General features: G+C 40.8%; 1 protein-coding gene across 1 annotated transcript in view; it reads left to right on the forward strand.

Moving 5' to 3' along the window:
• SMARCAL1 (SNF2 related chromatin remodeling annealing helicase 1) overlaps positions 1-23,323 on the forward strand; it is an 86,693-nt gene that overhangs the window by 14,351 nt on the left and 49,019 nt on the right. The window contains exons 6-8 of the mRNA XM_072617651.1: positions 7,913-8,096; positions 14,584-14,734; positions 17,139-17,297. Of these exons, the coding sequence (XP_072473752.1) occupies positions 7,913-8,096; positions 14,584-14,734; positions 17,139-17,297 (494 nt within the window). The remainder of the gene's footprint in view (positions 1-7,912; positions 8,097-14,583; positions 14,735-17,138; positions 17,298-23,323) is intronic.

Here is a 23,323-nt window from a genome sequence, read left to right on the forward strand (position 1 = left end):
GATAAAGAATAGTTCTAGAGTTGTGAACAGCAGTTAACTAGCTGATTAGCATTCCAAAATGGAAATGATCAGTGGTGATTCTAGGAATCCCACAGCTCAAGTGAGAAGGGAATTCAGTTAGGAAAGGAAAGAAGTAAGGGAATCTGAAGGGGGAGAGAGGAATCTTGGCTTCTGTCAAGAAGCCAAAGAGGAGGCATTTGAGCTAAAAAAAAACAAATTTGTAGTTTGTTCTGGAGAGGAAGATGTAGGAAAATGTAGGTGCTTATGCTCTAAGAAATGAGAAGGAAGCCCCATCACTACTTCTTGTGAGAAATCATCTGGCAGGAGGGTCAGAGGAAGAGGGTGGATGACTTCCTGACAGAAGCCACAGCATCCGCACTGGTCGCTTTGACAAGAACAGTAGGAAGATCTGTTAGTTTCCTGGAGCATGTATCCTAGACGTGACAGAGAACCTTGTCAAAGTCAGTGCTCCCTTCTAATGATACATGCAGTTACCAAAAGAAACCCATATAGTACAGGAAAGATTTAAGAGTCTTTGGTTACAAGCTGAGGATCTCAAGGCTCCTGGGTTTTTTGCTACTGCTGCTCGTCAGGGCAAGGGATTGACAAGAAAAGAGCAGATTTGGGGAGTGAACAGCTATTTAAGAAGGTGGCAACAGGAAATAGGGTCTGGATTTCTCAAATAAAGTTTAAAGTAGAGTAATGATAGATTCCTGGTTAGTGATAGAACGCTCTTAACTGCTGAGAATATATTTGCACAGAGTCTTGGATCAAAGCGCTTTAAACTGAAAAGTAGGGAGGAAGAAAGTTAGTGTTTACATAGCAACTACAATGTAGAAAGAAGAGTAACTCTTAAGAGCTCTGGAAATTCATAAGAGAAAAAAAAAATCCAAGAATGGACCTGTAATAGCAACCAGGGCCTCACCTAAAGTGTGGGTTGTTTCAGTGTAGTTTTAAGCCGTTAGGCGAAAACCCTTCTATGGCACCTACAGCGTACGGAAGTGTTCTGTCTCAGAGGGTCCTCACAACAACTGTGGGAGGCAGCTGCTATCCTTATTCCCAGGTTACTGTTAGGAAAATGAGACAGATTTAAATGACTTGCCCAAGGTCACCCAGCTGGAAAGTGTCTGAGGCGAAATTGGAGCTTTGGACTTCCTGACTCCAGGCCCACCCCCATGGACACCCTATATAAGTGACAAGCTCGGTAGAGTGGGAAGAATGCTGATTTTGAAGTAAGAAGATAGAAGCTTATATCTTGCTTTTCTAGCTTACTACATGTGTGAGCTCGAGCAAAGAAGAAAGAGACAAACATTTTAAAGTACCTACTGTGTGCTCAACATTGTGCTGCTACATACATGTCGCTTCTCTGGGCCTTGGTATCCCCATTTGTAAAATGAGGGAGTTGGACTCAGTGGTCTCTGAGCCCTCTTCCAACTCTGTGATCCCAAGGAAGATGAACCAGAGCAGTCTGGTTCCTTTTGAAGTCTGAACCTTTTGATGTGCCATAGACTACTTAAAGCTTGGGCAGACCTCCCCCCCTTCCCAGAATCTTGTTCTTAAATGCATAAAATAAAATGCCTAGGACTACAAAGGAAACGAATTCCATTGAAGTATAGTTATCAAAATGTTGAAAAAATAAGTTCAGAGGCAGCTAGGTGGTGCAGTGGACAGAGGACCAGACCTAGACTGAAGAGAATCTGAGTTTAAATCTGGCCTCAGACATTTACTAGCTGTGTGACCCTGGGCAAGTCACTTAACCCCAATTGCCTCCCCCTCCAAAAAAACAATAGAAAAGTAAATTCGTGGCCTCCAGGTAAGGTACCCTTGAACTTGAGAATCTATCACAAGGAGGTTTTCCTAGTTATCATGGAGACTTGGTAGCATGAGCCCCATGACGGAAGTTTGTCTCTGAATGGTTGGATATGTATATCTCATTCCAAAGAAACAGAGTATGCGTGTGGTAGGGGCGGAGGGAAGGGGTGAGGATTCAAGGTAGCGAATATTTAGAAAATATGCTTATGTGAAAAAAAAGCAATCAGAGAGAAGAAGCCTTGGGAGTGATGGCTGATGGAGGTAAAGGCAAGGGTGATCTTAACAGAGGTAATTTTTGTCTTAGGAGTATACCACAGACCACCTGGACAGAAGTAGGAACTAGAGGAGGAGTTCAGGAAAGCAATCACAAGCCTAGCCCTGAGGTATGATACAGCAGTCACGCCAGCCTTCAGTTACCTGAATATTTCAGTGGAGATTTTTCTGTCACAGAAGCAGTGCAGCTGATTATTTCTTGCCTTCATCAAAATTTTATCTTCCAAAAGTTGGAGAAATCAATAAAGAGAAATGCTTTTCTGTTTTTAAAAACATGTATATTGCTATCATTTTTTGTATCTACTTTATTTCTTTAACATATCTCCCTTAATTCTTTATTATGAACCATCTCATAACAAAAAATAAAAAGGGAATAAAAGCCATTGCCAAGTCCAACCCACGCTCCTCCTTGGAGATAGTAAAAAGAATACTCAACTGCGCTTGGTTCAAGTCATCTGCTATACCTTGGATTCTGAGGGACTTCTTGTATGTTATTGGCAGTGAGATGGTGAAGAAGAGGAAGGTTCCACAGACTAGGGAAGGGCAGATTTCCTGATTTTCAAAGTTGGAGGTGAATAGACTCTGCAAACTCTAGGCCAGGGAGATTGACTTCACTTTCTGGCAAACTTCTAGAATCTGTTCTTAAAGAAATGGTTAGTAATTGTCTAGGAAGAGAAAAAATAGTCTGAAAATAGAGCTGGCCTTCTATCAATAATGTGTCATGGCACTCTAAACTTATTTCCTTCTTTGGAAGTTACTCAGATCATGGAAATGCTGTGTTGTTTTGAGACCTATGTTGTAGTAAAACATTTGCTGAATTCTCTCATTCCATTCTTGTGGAAAAGAGAGAGCAATCAGAGCTAAGTAAGTGATGGTACAAGTACTTAGATTGAGAACTGTTGAATGGACAGACCCAGAGAGTCATCACCCATGGTTCAGTATCATCTTGGATGGGGAATTCCAGTGGAAGGGATTTATACTTGGTTTTGTCCTGTCATTTTTAAAAAATAAGTTTTTATTGATTTTTTTTATGTCATTATAGTTTTCCCCAATGTCCTCTCTTTTCCCCTCCCCAACAGACATCCCATATAACAAATGGTATTGTTAAGATTGAAAAAAGAAAGAGGAAGAAGATGAGCACAACTGATCAGTTAATTGAAAAAGTCTGAAAATACGTATAATGTGCAATACCTGTGGACCTATCACCTTTGAGGAGGGGGTGAATTAGAGGTGTCCTCTCATATCTCTTCATTCGAGCCATGCTTGATGTTTATAATTTACTGTATTCACTTTTTATTTTTGTGTTTATGATTGTTGTCATTGTGTATATTTTCTACTTGGGTCTGCTTATTTTACTCTGCCTCAGTTAACATAGATCTTTCCTTGCCTTTCTGTGTTTATCCCACACATCATTTCTTACAGTACCATAATATTCCATTATGTTTGCGTATCACAGTTTGTTTAGCCATTCCCCAATTGATGGGCATCTACTTTGTTTATAATTTTTTGCTATTGTAAAAAGTATTGCTTTAATTATTTTGGTGTACTAGGTAACTTTCTTTTTATCAATGGCTTCCTTGTAACATAAGCCCAGTAATGTAATTTCTGGTTAAAAAGGCCAGGACATTTTACTCACTTTATTGGCATCATTCTAAATTGATTTCCAAAGTGGTTGTGCCATTTCATAGCTCCAGCATCAATGTATCAATTTGCCCCATCATCCTACAACCCCTCCAACATTGATGATTGCCATTTTGGGGCATCTTTCCCTGTTTGCAAGAAGCATTCTTTCCTGTGCTTGTCTGTATTTCGCAGTTCTTCTCTTGAGAATCATTTGTTCCTGTCATCTGACCATTTTTCTTTTGGGGAATGGCTGTTAACTCTGCACTTTCTTAACACGTTATCCACGATTAGGTGCCATGTTTACCGAGTTTGCAGATGTCACAAAGCTGGAAAGGACAGCAGGTGCCCTAGATGACAGAGTCAGGATCTAAAAGGATATTGACAGGCTAGAATGTGGAGCCAAATAGAGTATGATGAAACTCAGGGGGAACAAGATAATGGCATATGTGTGGGTTGAGAAAGTGGATTTCATAAATACCAAATGGGGGAGGTATGATTAGGCAGTAGTTTGTCTGAAAAAAATCAGGGAGTTTTAAGGAACTACAAACTTACCATGAGTCAGCAGTGTGACATGGTAGCCAGAAAAACCTCATACATTCTAGGCTTAGGGCATTAGGAAAGTGGGAGACAGGTTGTCCTCTGTCTAGGTGAGGCTATTACTGCAGTGTTGTGTTTAAAGAAGGTTGTTGGAGAACGTACAGTTCAGGTTAAGGAAAAGGTCTCCAGTTCATATCAAAGGAGCATCAATTAAAGGGAGGTAAGGACCGGGAATGGGATAGCTGTTTTCCATGTGCCCCAAGGGCTAACATGAAAAACTTCCTAATTAGAGCCACCCCAAGAGGAATGGGCTGCCTCAGGAGGTAATTGGAGGTCTTTAAGGAAAAGTTGAATGAGGGCCTGTCCCATATATCATAGATAGAAATTGGGACTGAATGTGTGATTTCATTGGGCTGAATACCATTCTGGTGAGAAAACTCTCTTCCACTGCAGGTCCACACCTTCTCTTCAGTGTAGAGTTTCAGAGAGTGGCTTAGAACTCTGAGATGCCCGTTCTTAATTCAGTACGCCTGCCACACTGCCTCTGTTATATGACTAAGTGGCTCCCAAGGCTCCTTTCCACCTCTGAGATTCTGTGATTCTAGATAGCTTACCAGTCTTGGGTCATCCGAAGCCTCTTTCTTTCCCTTTCTTTAGGCTCCTCCCTTCCCCTCTCTCATCTCTTTACTACTGCAACTATTTCTGAGTGCCTTGTCTTCCTGTTTTCTTTTTCCCCTTCTATTCTGTCTCTTTTCCATCCTCTTTTTTCTTCTTTCCCTTCATAATATGACACTCAAGTATCATCATGTTTGTTGAATAAAACATTATGTTCCCTCTTAATGAGAGAATCAAGAGAGAATAACCTCTCTCAAAAAAATTAGAACATAGCCTCAAGAAAATTTTCAGTTCCATGTGGGTCTCAAGAAATTTTTTTTCCTGCTCCAGGTCAATAACTCTCACCCTCTTCCCATCCCCAGCCTAGGGATTTAGGACTATATCACTAAGAGAAAAAAACATAATCAAAAGCCAAAACTCTGAGTGATTCACTGGTAAAGCAGGAAGGAAAATGATGGCTCTTCTAATAATAACTTTGGGTGATGAACTAGTCATGCATTTTCTCCCAGCCTCCAGGAGTGTTTATTTTCAAGCCTCTTAACCACAGTGATGATGACTAGAAGGGAAAAACAGTGACATCTTTTTGTAAGAGAAGATAGGAAGGTAGCCTCTAGCCTCAACCATGCTTCTTGAGCTCTCTCTCACTCTCTCCCTCTCTCCCCTTCCCTTCCTTCCTCTCTCTTTTTCCCTCTCTGTGTGTATATACACATACGTTTGGATAAATAGACACATATATATGTATCTGTATATATAATATTCTTATTAAAGCATAAAATTGGGGGGACAATACACACATATTTTTTAAATTAAAAAAAGTTTTTTCCTTTTTAAAATATAATTTAAAAAAAAATTTCCCACTTACATGTGCAATTTTTAACATTAGTTTTTAAAAAATGTTGAGTTACAAATTTGCTTTCCTTCCCCTGTTTCTGAGATAGTAAACAACTTGATATCCACATACACATTTTTTTTGCCCCAGAGCCCCCTCTTCTTCTGCCACATATATGTTTTAAACTACTTTCTCCTTGTCCCTAGTGGATTCCCTCCTTTCTAGTTCTAATTTCACCAAAACAAATAAATGTCTCTTACCTGCTTGCTTATCTCACTTATCTGCAACTGACCCTGTCTGCTAGCCCTCAAATCTCAAACAAATTGAGCAGTTCATTCAGATTTCTGAAGATGTACAGCTTAGTTTTTCACTCAGTCACTCTGGTGTCCTTTTTAACTTTGGCTACCTGTTATATTGTAGTTCTCTCTGGCTCGGTAAGCTCCTTGATGGCGGGCTCTGCCATATCCAAACTGTATTTCCTCTGCCATGACCCAAAAGGTGAAGTGTTCATTGCCTTTATAGCCCTTTTGTCCATACTCTGTAGTTGAAGAAACTGAAAGAGAATGAATGAAAAAACATTTTTCAAGTGTTTATTACCGTGTAGCACCCTGCTGAGTATTGAGGATAAAAATACCACAGCAAAGCTATTCCCTGCTTAGAGAATGTAAGGTGAGCTGAAATTCTAGTGAAGGAGAGGATGTACTCAGTTAAGGACTAGATTGACACACCCCTTCAAGAAGCAAAGTGGAGTTGATTGGATTGTGATTCCAGAACAGAAGTGGGTGGGGAATGTATCCCATCAGTGTCTAGGCTATCCAGATGGGGCAGCTAGGTGGTGCAGTGGATAGAACACCAGTACAGGAGACAGGAGGACCTGAGTTCAAATCTCACCTCAGACACTTGACACTCACTAGCTGTGTGACCTTGGGCAAGTCACTTAACCCCAACTGCCTGGGTCATCTCCAGTCATCCTAATGAATATCTGGTCACTGGATTCAGATGGCTCTGGAGGAGAAGTGAGGTTGGTGACCTGCACAGCCCTCCCTCACTCAAAACAAAGTCAAGTGCAAGTCATGTCATTATTTCTCTGATGGCATGGTCTTCTTTGGCAACAAAGGATGAACACACACAGCTGTCCAGAAGAGGACTGGCGAGTGTGAGGCAAAACTTGGATGGGCCCTGCTTGAACTAGGGGACTGAACTAGGTAAGAGACTGAGCAACCAAGACAGGGGGCCACCAGAGTAGAAGTTATGAGATAAATGGGTTAAAGCCTCTAGGGCTTTGGTTCTAGTCCAGACGTCAAGGCTATTAAGAACAACATGATGGCTGGAAGTACGGACAGTTCTCACTTTACGTAACTGGACATGCCACAGACCTCGACATAAAGCAGTTTTTTTGTAATGCAAATTTGTGTGTAGACATGGAGAAGGGAAAAAGGGGAGAGTCAGGAAGGGGGCTGAGTGGAAGGATGGGTCTGGTCCTTGCTTCAAGGACACATGAGGGCTCAGGACAGAGAAGTGAGGGCAGAAGGAGAAGAACATGAGGGTCATGGCCAGCCATCCTGAGTGGGACTAAGAAGAAGAACATCCATGGGGTGGACACATGGGGGTCAGAGACAGGAAGGGACTGGCCAGAGACAGACATGAGGTACCTGAGTGTGGATAGCTGGAAGACAGATGTAGGGGGCAGACACATGAGCAGAACAGGGTGAAAGTCTCCTCTTGGTGCCAGAGACCTCAGCTCCTGAACCAGGGGTTGTGTTGGTGACAGTCTCTCCTAGCATCTCTCCTTCTTCTTTGACTTGGAGGGCTTTTTTTAGGGTTTTGTTTTGTTTTTTTGTCAGGGGAGTGGGGGGCCATAGAGCTCTGAGCTAAACTAAGGGGCAAGAGCAGAGAGTGGATGTGCACAGTACTGTACATAAAGTTAACACAGGTTTTTTTGGAATGTGGATTTCTTTCAGAATTCTAGAGAGTCAGATTTGCATAATGACAATTTACATAAAATGAGAACTGTCTATGCAGCCTTGTGCTCCTTCAAGAGCTGTTGAAGACTTTTGAGAAGCTAAACTTTGGCAGATAACTTCTTTTTAAAATTATATCTTAGTGTCCTTGTGATATATTTGGGCCATGCCCCTTTCCCCTCTAACTTTTGAGACATTCATTCCCCTCCTCCCCTTCATCCTGCATATTCTCTAGCAAATTCACCGTTTTTCCTTTTATCAGTGGAAGAGGTTCACAAGCTTCCAGGTGTCCAGCTGGAACCGTTGCCCAAGGTGGTACTCCAGGCTTTTGCCACCCACCTTATGAAGAAGTCTCCTCACCCAGATGAAGTCCCTGAGGCCGACCTCTCCACAGTGGATTCAAAACTTGTGTCTAGTTTGATGCCCTTCCAGAAAACTGGAGTCAAGTAGGTGCCTCTTTCTTGGGTCACGCAGATCACTGATGTACTTTCAGGCTGTAAGATGGGTGCTGTCCCGGTCACCTATAATAGAGGCTTATCCCCTTTTAGCTTCTTTTGGAAACATTTAGTTATTGATTAGTGGATTATCTGTGCTCTTAGAGTGAGTTCATAATCTACAGATAATGCTAAAGTCTTATTTTAATCATTAATTTTAACCTCCTTTGCATGGTCTTTTTCTCCTATTTGAATGAATTTTTAAAAATTAAGTGCTGGGATATAGATAAAAAATCAAGATGGCCCCTGCTATTAAGGAGTTCACTTTCTAATACAGGACAAAACACGTATGGGAGGGTTCTGATGCAGGGCAACTGGAAAGACCCAGCGGTGTATGGCAAGACTGGAGGTATTGCATCTTTTTTAATGTCATATGCATGCAGACACTGAAGTGTGTGACTCTGTCCAGGACTTTGGTGGGGAGAACTTTCTTTTCTGGGACTTCAGTAGCTGAGGCTGCTGAGGAGATTAAGACTGGGGACCTACAAAGGAGTTGCTGGGACAGGTCAAGAGTTCCTCCTCTGGATAGGAGTGTCAGGGGCTAGTCTGTCAACAACATTTACTACTAAGTGTCAGGTATTGTGCTATATACCCTGGGCGTACAAAGAGAGGCAAAAACAGTCCCCCGTTCTCAGGAAGCTTGCAGTCCAACATGCTAACAACTACGTAGATATAAGGTATATATGGTGTAAATGGAAGATAGCCCCCATGGGAGGGGATCCATGAATTTGGAAGCAGGTGGATGCCCTGGGGAGGAGGGTTTCTCAAGATCTCTTGGGTTCAGGGCCCAAGCTGCCTTTCCCAGGGTCTGATGGGAGGTGCTGGGAGATGATGGCAGTGCTTTGGTCCTCCTGTAATATTTGCTTACAAATATCAAAATTAGTTTGAGTTCAATCATCCTTCTCCAACCTATCTTCTGGTTAGATTCTAATAATCTACAAAATGATCAAAGGAAGACAAGAAATTAGAAGCAGGAGAGCTTGAATAAGCAGCTTCGGAAGACTAAACTTGCCTTTCATAGGCAATATGGTTCACTATTTCTGGAGAGAGAACCAATGAACTCTGAGTGCAGACTCAAGCAGATTTGTATTTGGAAAATTTTTTTCTTCCTTTTTTTTTTTTTGCAACATGACTAATAGGGAAATGCTTTGCATGACTTTGCATGTATGACCACCATTGTACTGCTTGCCTTCTCAGTGGGTGGGGGAGGGGCTGGTGAGAGGGAAAGAATTTGGAGCTCAGAATTTAAAAACGGATATTTTGAAAAAAGGTTTTTCTGTCCAGCTGAGAGATGGGAACAAGTAGCACCTGAATCTGACTATTTAGAAATAGCCTATCAGCTCCTAACAAGGACTCATCCGTTAAGGAAATGTATCTTAATTTGGATAGATAGCTGTCAGATATTCTTCTGAATCTGGGAATCCATCCCCATCATATCCCCTTGGCTTCCAGCTGTGTCTGTCATGTATTTCTTTCCCTTTCATATCATCTCATCACTACCACAGTCTCTACTCCCCACCCCCCAAATAAAACCCTAACTACTTTGAAACAATTTTTATCTTCCTTGGCATTTCTATCCTTTATCTATTTAAGACCCCCTTTGGGCCTTGTTTTAACCAATTTCTTTCTGTGCAGTTCATTCCTTTAATCTTCCTTCCTATGGTTTTTTCATTAAGGCTGATAGAGATTACCCATCCCCTACTGTGCCAAGCCCCCTTCTTAGAATACCAGCTCTTCATCAGTTCCATTGAAGCTCCTCAAGCCAGGGCTATCTATTAACCTTATCTCCATTTGCATTAAACCAATTTCCAAGGGTGCCTGGGGATAAGGTGCACCTGGCTCTTGGGTCAGCCTGGCAAACTGGAATCTTAGTAACTTTTGATCTTTTGTCCTGTCTTTGAAAAGGCAGGTACTGAAAGTACTAATGGTGTTCATGGCCTTTCTGCTTCACTTTCTGATTCAAATCCAGACTTGAGGGCAGAAACTGGGAGAGAAATCCATCCCACGCTGTTCATTTCCCTGTGTTGAAGCAATCATGGTCAGCAGTTACTTAGGAGGCAATCATCCACTTTGTTGGCAGTCCAGCCTTCTTCATCCTTTTCTTCCTATTTCTTAATGACTCTGCCATCTACAAGGGCCTGCACCCTGCCTGAGTGAGGGAAAAGGAAAGGAATTAGAACCCAGTGCCAGACAGTAAGTGCTCAGAAGGATCCCAGAGGTCATGAAGCCCACCACAGCATTTGTAGGGTTATAGAGAGAGTATTGACTCTGGAGTCAGAAAACCAAATCTGGGTCCAAGTTCCTCCCTATAGAATGTTAGGTCCCTCAGAACAAGAACTGTTATAAAGGAAACTGATCATAGAAAGCCAGTGTGTGTGGTTTTAGCAAGTACAGATCATGCCAAATTAACTTTATTTCCTTTTCTGAAAAAGTTTTTGAACTGGTAGAACAGGGAAATGCTGTAGATCTGGTTTCTCTACATTTTAGTAAAGTCTTTGGTAAAGTCTGTCTTGCAGGTTCCTAAAGAAGCCCATGCCTACATGAACCTTGTTTGACTATAGTGTTAATCCTGTTGAATAATGCTAAGCTTGAAGACCACTAAGACCCCCAGATCTTTTTTGGACAAATAGCTCTCTAACAATGCCTTCTCCATCTTGTATTTGTGAAGTTGGTTTTCTGAATCCAGATGTAAGACTTCATATTTATTCTTATTAAACTTTACTGTATTAGATTCAACTTACTCTTTTAATGTGCTAAGATCATTTTGGCTCCTGACTCTGCTATGGAATGTCAGCTGTCCTTCCCAGACTTTGTGACACGTAATAAGCATGCTATTATCATCTGTGCCTCCATGCAAGTAATTGATAAAAGCGTTAAATGGTACAAGGCCAAGAAAGATCCCTCAGAGTTTCTCCTGGAGACCTCCAAGATAATACCAAGCTAATAATGATTCCCTTTGGGTTCAGACATTCAACTGGCTCCCTTTTCTTCTAATTCTACTACCATCTAGTCTAAATCCCTCCATATTTTCTGCAAGAGAGACTTTACCAAAGACTACTAAAATAGAGAGAAACCAGATCTACAGCATTGCCCTGCTCTACCAGTTCAATAACCTTTTTTTTAGACAAAGAAATGAGGTTAATCTGGCATGACCCTGTGCTTGATGAAAATATCCTCATTGGGTTTCTGGGATCAGTTCCCTTTAAATAGTTCTTGTCCTCAGAGACCTTACATTCTGTAGGGAAAAACAATGTGTATATGTACATGTAAGTATATTCAAAATATAGAAAAAGTAAATACAGGGTAATTTTCGGAGGGGGCAGAGCAGCACCAGCAGGTAGGAAGTGCAAATCAAGAAAGGCCTTTTCTAAGAAGTGGAGATTGAGCTGAGCTTCTTTGGAAGAACTTGAAGATTCTCAGTGAATGAGGTAAGAAGGGAGTGCATTCTCAGGCACCCGTGTGATGCCTTGGAGGGAGTGTAGGACCTGGAGTTCAAGTCTGACCTCATGCATTTAATAGCTTTGGGAGCCTGGGCATGTCACATTCATCTGCTTCTGTTTCTTCATCTGTGAAAAGGGTAGAGTAACAGCATCTCCTTCCCAAGGTTGTTGTGAGGATAAAACAATATTTTTAAAGCACTTTGCGAATCTTAATGAGCCAGCTGTGATTATTCTAGTTATGAGAGACAGCCTTTGCTGTCCGGGAAGTGGCAGGTGAGTAAATACTGATTTATCGCACTGACCAGAATGCAGTTAGTTGTATCCTAACTTTTAGCCAGCCCACTCCAGACACCTGGATATTCCACTAACCATGCCTTTAATATTAGATGTTCTAGCATGTGGCCGCAATGGAATCAAGGCCAGGCCTTAGACTACTGCTTGCCAGTGCTGTTCTCTTCCCTCTTTTGGCAGCCAGAACAATATTTGCCCTTTTCTCATCCTGTGGTATTCCTGTTCTTTCATTTGTCACAGAGAGTAATTAAGCAGTCCCATTCACTAACCCTTGAAAAAGACGTTTCATCTGTTTTAGGTGAATTGAGCTTTTGAATGACAGCCTTGGTCTCCTCTTCATTATTTTCTAATTTACCTTTGGCATCACCCCTCCCTTAGGCATTCTCGTTATTTCCCATCCATCCCAAGGTCATTCTTCTTGGCAGAAAAAATGACATTTGAGCATCTCTGACTTCCTTCTGTTGTCAGTTACCACCATGTAGCCACTTGGATGGGGCTCCATGGAAAGAGGTGGGGAATACACAGGGAGGACTAGGAAGAATCAGTTGTTGTGGTTGCTGAGGATGTAAAGGGGAGTAGAACAGCATGGAAGACCTGCCTCTGTTGGCCCTGTTTGCCTCAGATTCCTCATCTGTAAGTTGAGCTGGAGAAGAAAATGGTAAATCACTCCACTGCCAAGGCTGTCCCAAATGGGGTGAGGAGTAGGGCACGACTAATTGACTAAACAACAGCCTTACAGACGAGGCAAGTGGGCTGCATGTAGATTAAGTGACTTACCCAGCATCACATCGAATAAGTGTCTGAGCCCAGAGTGAGCTCAGGTCTTCCAGATTCCGGGTTCAGCTCTCTATCCACTGGGCCACCTAGCTGCGTCTTAGGCATCTGTCAGTATTTTGAAATGAAATCATTGGGCATCATGACCTCTGCCCTCAAAGGGCTCTTTGGGAAGGTAACCTGTGACATGGCATGGCTCAGGAACAAGCCAAGACCTAGCTATGTGAGGAGGTAGCATACATCATTTTTCTGAATTTATTGGTAGCCAGCTAGCTATATGTGCAGCATGTGCTGAGGCTTCAGAACAAAGGATTGCTTTTCATTAATCCAAACAATAGGAGATGAGAGCAGGAGACTGAGACAGGAGACTGGGATCCTGGTTTCTCTTTGACTTCTATGTGCTTCCCCTGAAATCTTTGGCAAGTCACCTCCACTCTCTCTGCTTCCATTTCTTCCAGATGTCCCACTCCATTTAGAACTTGGTTGGGAGGATTGTTAAGTGCTTTAGGATGTGGGAAAGTTCTGTGTAATTGTAAGGTGTTGTCATGTTTGAGTTGTTATGCAGAAACAAGACAGTTACTATGTGAGTTAGGATTGAGATTTCAAGGAACATAGACAAAGCCTCACACTAAACTGATCAAACTATAGGATTTATGGATAGTATACACACCATTTTAGTGAATATATTCACTTCTACAAAAAAGATAGAGGATCTCTGTGCCCTAACATCTCACTAGTCTCCAAGGTCCCCCTGCCTTGGCCGGATTCTGGGAATTAAGGCCTCATGAAATAGAAACTCAGGCATCTACCGTGGTCTAAGCCACCATTTATGAATGGTAGTGTCTTTACCATGCAGTTTTATACTGAGGAAGACAAAAGGAGCTGAATGCTCCAATCTAGGGTGAAGAAAAAAACCAATCATGAATATGCCAATCAGGGTGGGCCTAATAATACAAAATTTGATAAAATTCCTTAGGAGTTGGGCCACACACAGATTGTCATCAATCTTTCTAGCTGCTTCTAGCTCAGCTCTTAACCTTTCTGTGGGTCACAACATGCTGACAGACCAGTAAAACCTCAGGATCCCTTCTTAGAAGACTATTTTTAAATGCATAAAATAAAGTAGATGGGGTTATAAAGGAAGCACATGGTACTGAAATATAGTTATCAAAACATTAAAAATAAGATACTTAGGATTATAAAGGAAGGCAATTCTACTGTAATACGGTTATCAAAGTATTCAAGAAGGAAAAGTTCAGGACCTCTGTCCTAGCTGTACGTCCCTCTCTTCCTGGGGAATTAGCCTGTCCTAAGTGGCCTCCATCATTCATCTAAAGTCATTTTGCCTCAAAATGGTTCATGTCATGGTTCTACTTTAGTGTGTTTTGGTTTTTATAATTTTGTCATTTTGAGAGAGAGTTAAATAGGATTCCCCAAGACTCTCTTCTCCTCTTTGTATACAGTATTATATTCAAAGCTGCTAAGATGGGGTTTCACAAGCAAACTGATTTTAGGTGAATTGATTTAGGCTTGGTATTTACTTAATTAATTAGGAGCTCCTGTAGGCCAAGCACCATGTTTATTTGCAAAACGAATAGACAGGCGTTCAAAACCAGCCTCAAGCCCTTAGTAGCTGTGTGTGATCCTAAGCAAGTCACTTAACCTCTGTCTGCTTCCGTTTCCTCATCTGTAAAATGAAAATGATTAGAATAGCGCCTACTCCCCAGGGTTGTTGGGAGGATAAAATCAAATAATATTTATAAAGCACTTTGAAATCTTAAAGTCTCTTTGTTATGTAAATACCAGTGCTTCTTCTTAGCATCATTATTGTCATACACAATGGTTCTTATTAAATTATATTTGATGATTAGTTACATAATAAAAGTCATTGGAAAGCTGAGGCGACCCCTAATGGTGACTTTGTCTCTTTGTAGTTTTGCTGTATCCAAGGGAGGCCGTTTGCTTCTTGCAGATGACATGGGTTTGGGGAAGACAATTCAGGCCATCTGCATTGCTGCGTATTACCGGAAGGAATGGCCTCTCTTAGTCGTCACGCCCTCATCAGTGCGGTTCACCTGGGAACAGGTTAGTTCTTCATATGTGTATTTGTGTTTATAAGACATCCTGCGAAAATGGCAAAATGGCTTTAGATGAATGCTGGAGGGACTGGGTGACAGCGATGTGCGTAACAGCATGTTGTTGTACAGTTCCTTCCCTGAAGGCTTCTAAGGAAAGAATACAGTCCCCTCCTGACTGGCTCAGGGAATCAGCCTGCCTAGATCATTTATCTTGTGTTTATGATTATATCAGGTTAGGAAGCCGGATTCTAAGAACCCGATATACTTATATTTATGTACATCATATTTCTATTATTTATATTTATAAAGAAATTTATTTTTACTAATGTTTTTTCAAGAAGCTGGGAAAATTTGTTTTTTTGTCCTTTGTGGTTTTCATTTTTGATTTCTTGAAATATAGCTCCTGAAAGACAGGCTTTTTAAAAGCCTGTGTTTTAAGTCTAGCTACTTGATCCCACCTTAAAACCCAGATCACTCTGGCATTCCTTAAATGGTCAATAACATCCCCAAACCAAGCCTTCTTGACTCCTTGTTTAGCTTTTGATGGCTTAGAATGAGTGTAAATAACCATTGTTTTCTCTTCTGGCCAGAAACGGAATGTCTTTCTCTCCCAGATTGATATCTTTGTGATGGTAAATTGAGCCATAGTTTTTGCCTCAACTCTTACTCAACCCTCGGTCATTGAACAGGCATGGCCTTAGACAAACTGAGACCTGAGAGACCTTAATGTAAAAAGACCAAGGTCACCACAGGATCCTGGGCCATTGCCTGTCCTCTTGACCTCTGTCTCTGCCACTGGGCTTCCTTGGCTGGAGGAGAGAGTGAGGCTGATGATTTAGCCACTTAGCGCCTCGACCTTGCCCAAATGTAATTCAGGTGCAAGACAAGGCCCTTGTGACATCATTGGTCCTCTAACAAGAACAGAGAAGCTGGGCAATCATCAGGAATCCACTTAAAATACAAAAACTGGAGTAAAACATCCCCTGCTCTTGTGTGGCTTACAGTAGACTTCATGACAGGTGACAAAGCTAACCACCCACAAAAAACCTAGAACTTTCAGGGGAATCACACCTAAGTCTTCTGCCAGACTTCTCCACCCAAGGAAGGACAAGACGGCTTCATTAACACACTGCAGTGTAAGAAAAAAGAAAGTGTAGATTCAAGGTCTATGCCTTCAGCCAGCCCTTTGATAATTATTCTGGCTTCCCAACAACTCGGTCCTTTCCCATGTCCTCCCTGATCGAGGCAATAGTGTTGTCTTCTTTGGGCTAGCCTGATGTCTACACAATCACCCAAATATGATGTTCTTCTCTGATAGGGAAAGGCAGAGCTTTCTGGTATATACATAAACCACCAATCATTCTGTCTTTCTCCCTGTCGATTAGGTTCTTTCAGTGCTTCTGGTAACTAAGCATTTCCCGTTTCTTTACTTTGTGTTCCTTGTTAACTGGCCATACTTAGTATCATTTCTCTGAATGAGTCAGAGTACTTCTCAAAGGAGGAATTGAAAATGTCTCAGACTGCACACGTTCTCTGTGGCAAGGGTCCTTAGCCATTTTGGGGGCCTGGACACTTTAACCTCTATTGAAGCCGACACACTACTTTTCAGAGTAACGTTTTTAAATGTGTAAGATACCTAGAATTGTAAAGGAAATCAGTGATACTGAAATAACTTTTCCCCATTCAAGTTCACACACTCCTCTGAAATCTGTGTGTGGACCCCTGCTATCATGAGACACAGAAGGGCTTGGGGAGGGACAGGGGAGCAGAGGACGGACAGGAAGAGAAGGAGGGGAAATAGAGCAAAACACAGTGGTCCTGGAGTGTTGGATAGCACCAAGCAGACACAGGGAATGCACCGATCCTGCACGCTGACCCATGCAGGACCCCTAGATGACTTTTCTTTGGCTCCACATATGGGTTTAACAGGTAAGGCAAACATGAAAGGATATCTGCAGTAAGCAGATGGCTTTACAAAGAATGTTTGCCCTCAGTTATCTTCATCCTCACCATGCATCAGTATTTATGACTCATCATTTTTTGTGTGTGTGTGCTAGGCACTCTGTGAGATGTGTTTAAGAAGTCACATTCTTGATGAACTCATAGTTGTTTTAGAGGCAACAGAGATGAAACAAATATGAATAACAAAGCAAGGGTACTCATTTTGAGAAAGAAAGAGAAGGTGTACCAGTTTCAGGGGAGTTTTTAATGGGGCTTTCAGACTTGTTTAAAGGGAAGTTTATAGATAAGTGATGGATGGCAAGGTAGAGGTGATAAATAGTAGTGGAGATGGGGGATGTAAAAAGGGAAATAAGATGACCAGATTACAGGTTTCAAATTACAGATTTCAGAGCAGTGTACCTCCTAGTAGAGACCATCTCAGGTGGGTTTACTTCTCCTTTCCTATTCAGGCATTCCACCGGTGGCTGCCTTCCCTAAGCCCAGACAGCACCAATGTGGTAGAGACTGGGAAGGACAGTTTGACAGCTGGCTTGATCAACATCTGTAGTTTCGACCTTCTGAGCAAGTTGAAAAAACAACTAAAAACTTCCTTCCAAGTCATCATTATCGTAAGTGGCCTCGTATCTTTATGGTTCCTTTCTCCTCCAGAACTCAAAGCACATTCATAGCTCTTTGAACCTCATAAGTGTCTCTGAGAGAGTCAGGAATTGTTTTCTCTATTTTGACATGGGCAGTTCATCCCTCTGCAGCTTGAATGGAGGCCCTGCTCCCTTCAGGAGATGTCACAAATGGGAGCCATCATAGAAGGGACTCTGAAGTGGCCAGAATCTCCAGCAACCTGTGCTAGAACTGTTTATAGTGTGTGTCCTCAGCCCAGGGTGTGAGGATGGTGTCTGCTCAAGCTGTCTCCGTTTTCTGTTATATTTGATTGACTTAATTCTGTTTTTAAAAAAATGTTTTATCCCCCCTCATGTAAAAACAATTTTAATACTTTTTTTAAAGTTTTGAGTTCCAAATCCTGTTCCTCCCTCTTTCCACTCCCTATCTACAGACAGTAAACAATCAGATACAGATTATACATGTGCAATCTTGTAAAACATTTCCATGTTAGTCATTTTGTACAAGAAGATTTAAGAAAGGAAGGAAAGAAGACAACATAGTTTCTTCAACTGGAGGCAGATAACATTTTTCCTCATGAGTCCTATGGGATTGTCTTGGATCATTGTATTGCTGAGAATAGCCAAATTATTCATAGTTTTTCATCATATCGTGCTGTTCTTACTTATACAGTGTTCTCCTGATTCTGCTCATTTCATTCTGCATCAATTCATGTAAGTCTTTCCAAGTTTTTCTGAGAGCATCCTGCTCCGCATTTTTTACAGAACAATGGTATTCCATTATATTCATATACCACAACTTGTTCAACCATTCCCCAGGTAATGGACATCCCCTTAATTTCCAGTTCTTAGCCACCACACCCAAAAAAAGCTACTATATTTTTGTCTTAGTAGGTCCTTTTTTCTAAATTGTATTTTCTTTTTTCCAATTACATGTAAAAACAATTTTAACATTCATTTTAATAAGATTTTGAGTTCCAGATTTTCTCCCTAAGATGTAAGCAATTTGATGTAGGTTATATATATGTGCAGTCACATAAAACATATTTCCATTTTAGTCATGGTATGAGAGAAGAGACAGAACAAAAGAAGAAAAGCTTTGAAAAAGACAAAGAAAGTGAAGATAGTATGCTCCCATCCGCATTCAAACTCCATGAGCTCTTCTCTGGAGGTGGACAGCGTTTTCCATTGTGAGTCTTTTGGAATTAACTTGGATCAATGTCTTTGAAGAAGAGTGAAGTCAGTTATTGTTGATCATTGCATAATGTTGCTCAGACTGTGTACAGTGTTCTCCTGGTTCTGCTCCCTTCCCTCAGCTTCAGTTCATGTAAGTCTTTCGAGGTTTTTCTGAGAGCATCCTGCTCCTCATTTCTTATAGAACAGTAGTGTTTTATTACATTCATATACCACAACTTGTGTAGCCATTCCTCAATTGATGGGCATCCCTTCAATTTCCAGTTCTTAGCCACCACAAAAAGAACTGCTATAAATATATATTTTTTACAAATAGGTGCTTTCTCCCTTTTTGATCTCTTTGGTATACAGACTTGGCAGTGGTATTGCTGGACCAAAGGTTAGGCATAGTTTGCCCTTTGGGCATAGTTCCAAATTACTTTCCAGAGTAGTTGGATCAGTTCACAGCTCCACCAACAATGCATTAGTGTCCCACTTTTCTCACATCCTGTCCAACATTTATCATTTTCCTTTTCTATAATATTAGCCAATCTGATAGATGTGAGTTGGTACCTCAGAGTTGTTTTAATTTGCCTTTCTGTTATGAATAGTGCTTCAAAATTTGCTTAATTTCAAAAGACCAATAGGAATGCTTTTTCCTCAAGGAGCCCTCATTCTAGTTACAGTTTCAGTAGAGCCACTCTGGCTTCATTGGTGTTTGACAAAGCCTCTCTCAGTGTCTGACTCTCCTTCTTTGACTCTCCAGACTCTCCATGCCTGGCCAGCACTGTCCATCCTCAATCTGGTTGTAATAGAAGCACTCTAGAGATACGGGCTGTGGTTATTAGTTTTAATAAAAATTTCTCCTGCTCTCCATTTGCATGAACAGACCAACTTAACCCATCCCCATAGGATCCTTGGGTTAATGGGACCTCCGTGGACATCTTGTTTAACTCCTTCATTTAAATTTTTTTTTTATAATATTCAGTAAGAAGGGTAGAATGCTTATTGAATAATAAAAAATAAATGAAAAGCAAAACCTTGTAATAAATGTGTATAACCCAGCAAAACAAATCCCACATTGGCCGCATTCAGACTTGTCTGCCTCATTCCGTTGTTTTGGTGCATTGTCTTTCTAGCAAGAGGTGGATGACATGTTTCATCTTTAGTCCTCTGGACTCATTGTTTATCTTTGCATTGATCAGAGTTCTAAAATCTTTCAAACTTATTTTCCTTTATATTGTTATTTTAAAAATTGTTCTCCTGCATCTGCTCATTTCAGTCTGCATCAGTTCATAAAAATCTTCCCAGTTTCCTCTGGAGATGTCCTTTCTTGTGGCACAATGTGTCACAACCCTTTCTAATGCCACAATTTGTCTAGCTGTTCCTCAGTGAGTTCAGCTCCTTCATTTTATGAATGAATGTCATGATATGTAGGGTCCTTCTCTTCCCTAATAAAAGTTGTAAAATTGAGAAAAGCCATTTTTCTTTTCAACCAAATCATCCTCTAATGACATTGGATGCACATAGTTTGCATTCCAGATATCATCTAGCATGTCTTACATGCAAAACCCAGTAATGGATGGTGAGATTTTTCCAGTTTTTATTTTTGGAATGTTGATAAAACACAACCTTCCATGTGGTTGCAAGAGTCACATGTTAAGTGCTCTTCCTGTGTGTTGAGAATTGTGCCAGACAATCTGGGGAGGCTACAAAAGAGAGGACTGGGTTTCCTTTAATCCAACATTTTGTTTTGTGCACAAAACCAGGTGGTGTGGCATCTCCCAATCTCTGCAAAAACGGGAATGAGGTTGTTAAAATTTTCTGAGGCCAGACGAGTAATTCATTAGTCTTTAGCCTTTTGAACAGTTCCTGATTTTGGTACATATTCAGTTTGTGATTTTGAATTAAAGAAAAAAAGCTTCCTATTTATCTTAAGCAGATGGATGACTTGGTGTAAGAGTCTCCAGCATGGGGGGGACAGTTTTGGATCGAAATTGAAAGCTTCCTCTCCATTTTAGTCATTGGGGCTTCAGCTGCTGATCTGCATGTGAGATTTCAGGCAGGCCTCTGGATTTGTCTGTGTCCCAGTTTCCATGATATTAAATGAGACAACAATCTCTGTTCTATCTGACTTCACAGAAATATTATATCCAGAAATAAGGTGATGCTCGCGTGACATGTTGAGGGTTTTTTAAAGAAAAGATTTTTCATTTTGTGATAGAAGATGTTCTTGATGATTAGACATAATGAGCATCAGTATCCTAAGGTCCAAATCTGGATAGGTCCCAAGAGATTATTCAATGTAGCTCCATCATTTAGAGAGGAGGAGGAGGAGATGAAGATGAACTGACTTGCCTAAAGTTGCATTCGTCTTTAAAATGAGGGAGCAGATCTATAGACATGAAAAAATTCTCTAGATCCCTATTGATTGGAGAAATGTAAATGAAAACAGCTCTGAGGTGCCACCTCCCATCTATCATATTGGCTGACATGATGGGAGAGGAAAATAACAAATGTTGGACAGGTTGTAGGAAGATTGAGACAGTGAGGCACTGTTGTTGGGGTTGTGAACTGATTCAACCATTCTGAAGAGCAATTTGGAACTCTGTCCAAAAAGGGCTATAAAACCACGCATACCCTTTGACTTAGCAAGTCTGTATCCCAAAGAGATAAAAAACGAAAAGGAAAAGGACTTATATGTACAAAAATATTTATAGCAGACATTTTAATGGTGGCAAAGAATTGGAAATTGTTGGATGCCCATCAGTTAGGGAATGGTTGAACAAGTTGTGGTATATGATTGTGATGGAATACTCTGGTGTTATAAGAAATGATGAGCAGGATGATCTCCGAAAAGCCTGGAAAAACTTACATGAGCTGATGCAAAGTGAAATGAGAAGAACCAGGAGGACATTGGACACAGTAACAACAATACTGTAAGATGATCACCTGTGAATGACTTAGCTATTCTCAGCAATGTAGTGATCCAAGACAGTTCTGAAGGACTTAGGCTGAAAAATCTCCAGAGAAAACCTGATGGAGTCTGAATGCAGACTTAAAGCATGCTTTTTTTTTTTTTACTTTGTTTTTCTTGGGGTTTTTTTTGTCTTTCACGACATGACTTATATGGATATATGTTTTCCATGTGTAACCTACATCAAATTGCTTGCCTTCTTAATGAGGGGAAGGGGACAGAGAGAGAGAATTTGGAACTGAAAATTTTAAAAAATGAATGTTAAAAATTGTTCTTACATGTAATTGGGGAAAAATGAAATACCAAATAAATATTTTTTAAAAAACATTAAAAAATATAAAATAAAAGGAGTGAAAGTCAGAGAGTTGAAGTTACTTGCCCAGTCAAGGTCGTGGCAGAAGTGGGATTCAAATTCTAGTCCTCCCGACTCTTTACTTTTCTAGCTAAAAGTGAGCGTCTCCTATTCACAGTCAGGCTCTACCTGGCAAGATCCATCATCAGGAGAACAGCCTTCTCATTAGATTGTCAGGATTTTTTTCCTTCTTTAATCAGTTCATTCACGGGAAGAGGTGAAAGCTATGTCTGGTTTTGTTTGCTTGTTTGTTTTGGTCCTGGGATCTGCTTGTTTTCCTTCCTTTAAAGGAAAGCCACATTTTCATATGCTCAAAATATGTACCCCGAGATAGCTGTATTCCACAGATGTAGCCTGCACCTGGCTGTCTTGTCTTTTTAAGGCGTTTCTGCTGATATCAGCTCCCTCTCCAGGGCAGTCTAGAAGCAAGGGGAGGAGAAAAACAAGCTAACATTGGGTAGAAACAGACCATACATTAGGTAACAGTGAAGCAAAATAGAAAAGGGAGGAATTAAGCCTCAGCGGGTCTATACACCCTCCTCTAAGCCTGTCCCAGGTCTTTCCATTGTCTAACTAAAGCAACCATACTGAAAGTCCCCAGATTTACCCCCGAGATAACAATGGACACTGAATCAAATACCTGAAAAGATTTTTATTGCTTTCCCTAGCTTCTCTGTACTAGCGTTTTGCTTTCTCTTTTTCTTTAAGTTTAATTTATTTTAGGGGGTTACTTTTTAAGTTCCAAATTGTTTCCCTTTGTCCGTCCCTACCCATACCCCACAATAGAGAATAGAGAAGGCCACCGTTTGATGCACACATGCACGTGCATGTGTGTGTGTAAAACCACGCTATGCATACTTCTATTTATAGTTTCTTTTGAAGTGGATAGCATCTTCCTTCATACATCCTTTGTAGTTGATGTGAGTATTTCTAATACTCAGAATAACTTAATCATTCACAGTTAATCTTTGAACATTACTATTACTATATATAGTGTTCTCTTGGTTCTTCTCATTTCACTTTTTGTTATTTCATGCAAGTCTTCCCATGTTTTTCCAGAATCAACCTGCTCATCATTTCTTAGGACAGTAAGCATTCCATCATAATCATGTACTGCAGCTTATTTATTTATTCCCCAGTTGATGGTCTCCCCACAATTTCTAGTTCTTTGTCACCAAAAGATAATTACTGTAAATGTTTTAGAACAGATAGGCTCTTTTTCTTTTCTCCTGATCATCTTGAGGAACAGACGTGCTACTGGTATTGCTGGGTCAAAGGGTATATATACAGTTTTACAGTTCTTTGGGCATAATTCCTGATTGTTCTTCATATTCTTCAGAATAGTTGGATCAGTTCACACTTTCTTCAACAGTGTATTAATATTCCAATTTTCCCACATCTCCAACATTTGTCATTTTCCCCTTTTACCAATTTAGCCAATGTGATACGTATAAGATGATATCTCAAAGTTGTTTTAATTTGCATTTCTCTAATCAGTAATGATTTAGAGCATTT

This window comes from Notamacropus eugenii, chromosome 6 (assembly GCF_028372415.1).
Source record: "Notamacropus eugenii isolate mMacEug1 chromosome 6, mMacEug1.pri_v2, whole genome shotgun sequence".
NCBI lineage: Eukaryota > Metazoa > Chordata > Mammalia > Diprotodontia > Macropodidae > Notamacropus > Notamacropus eugenii.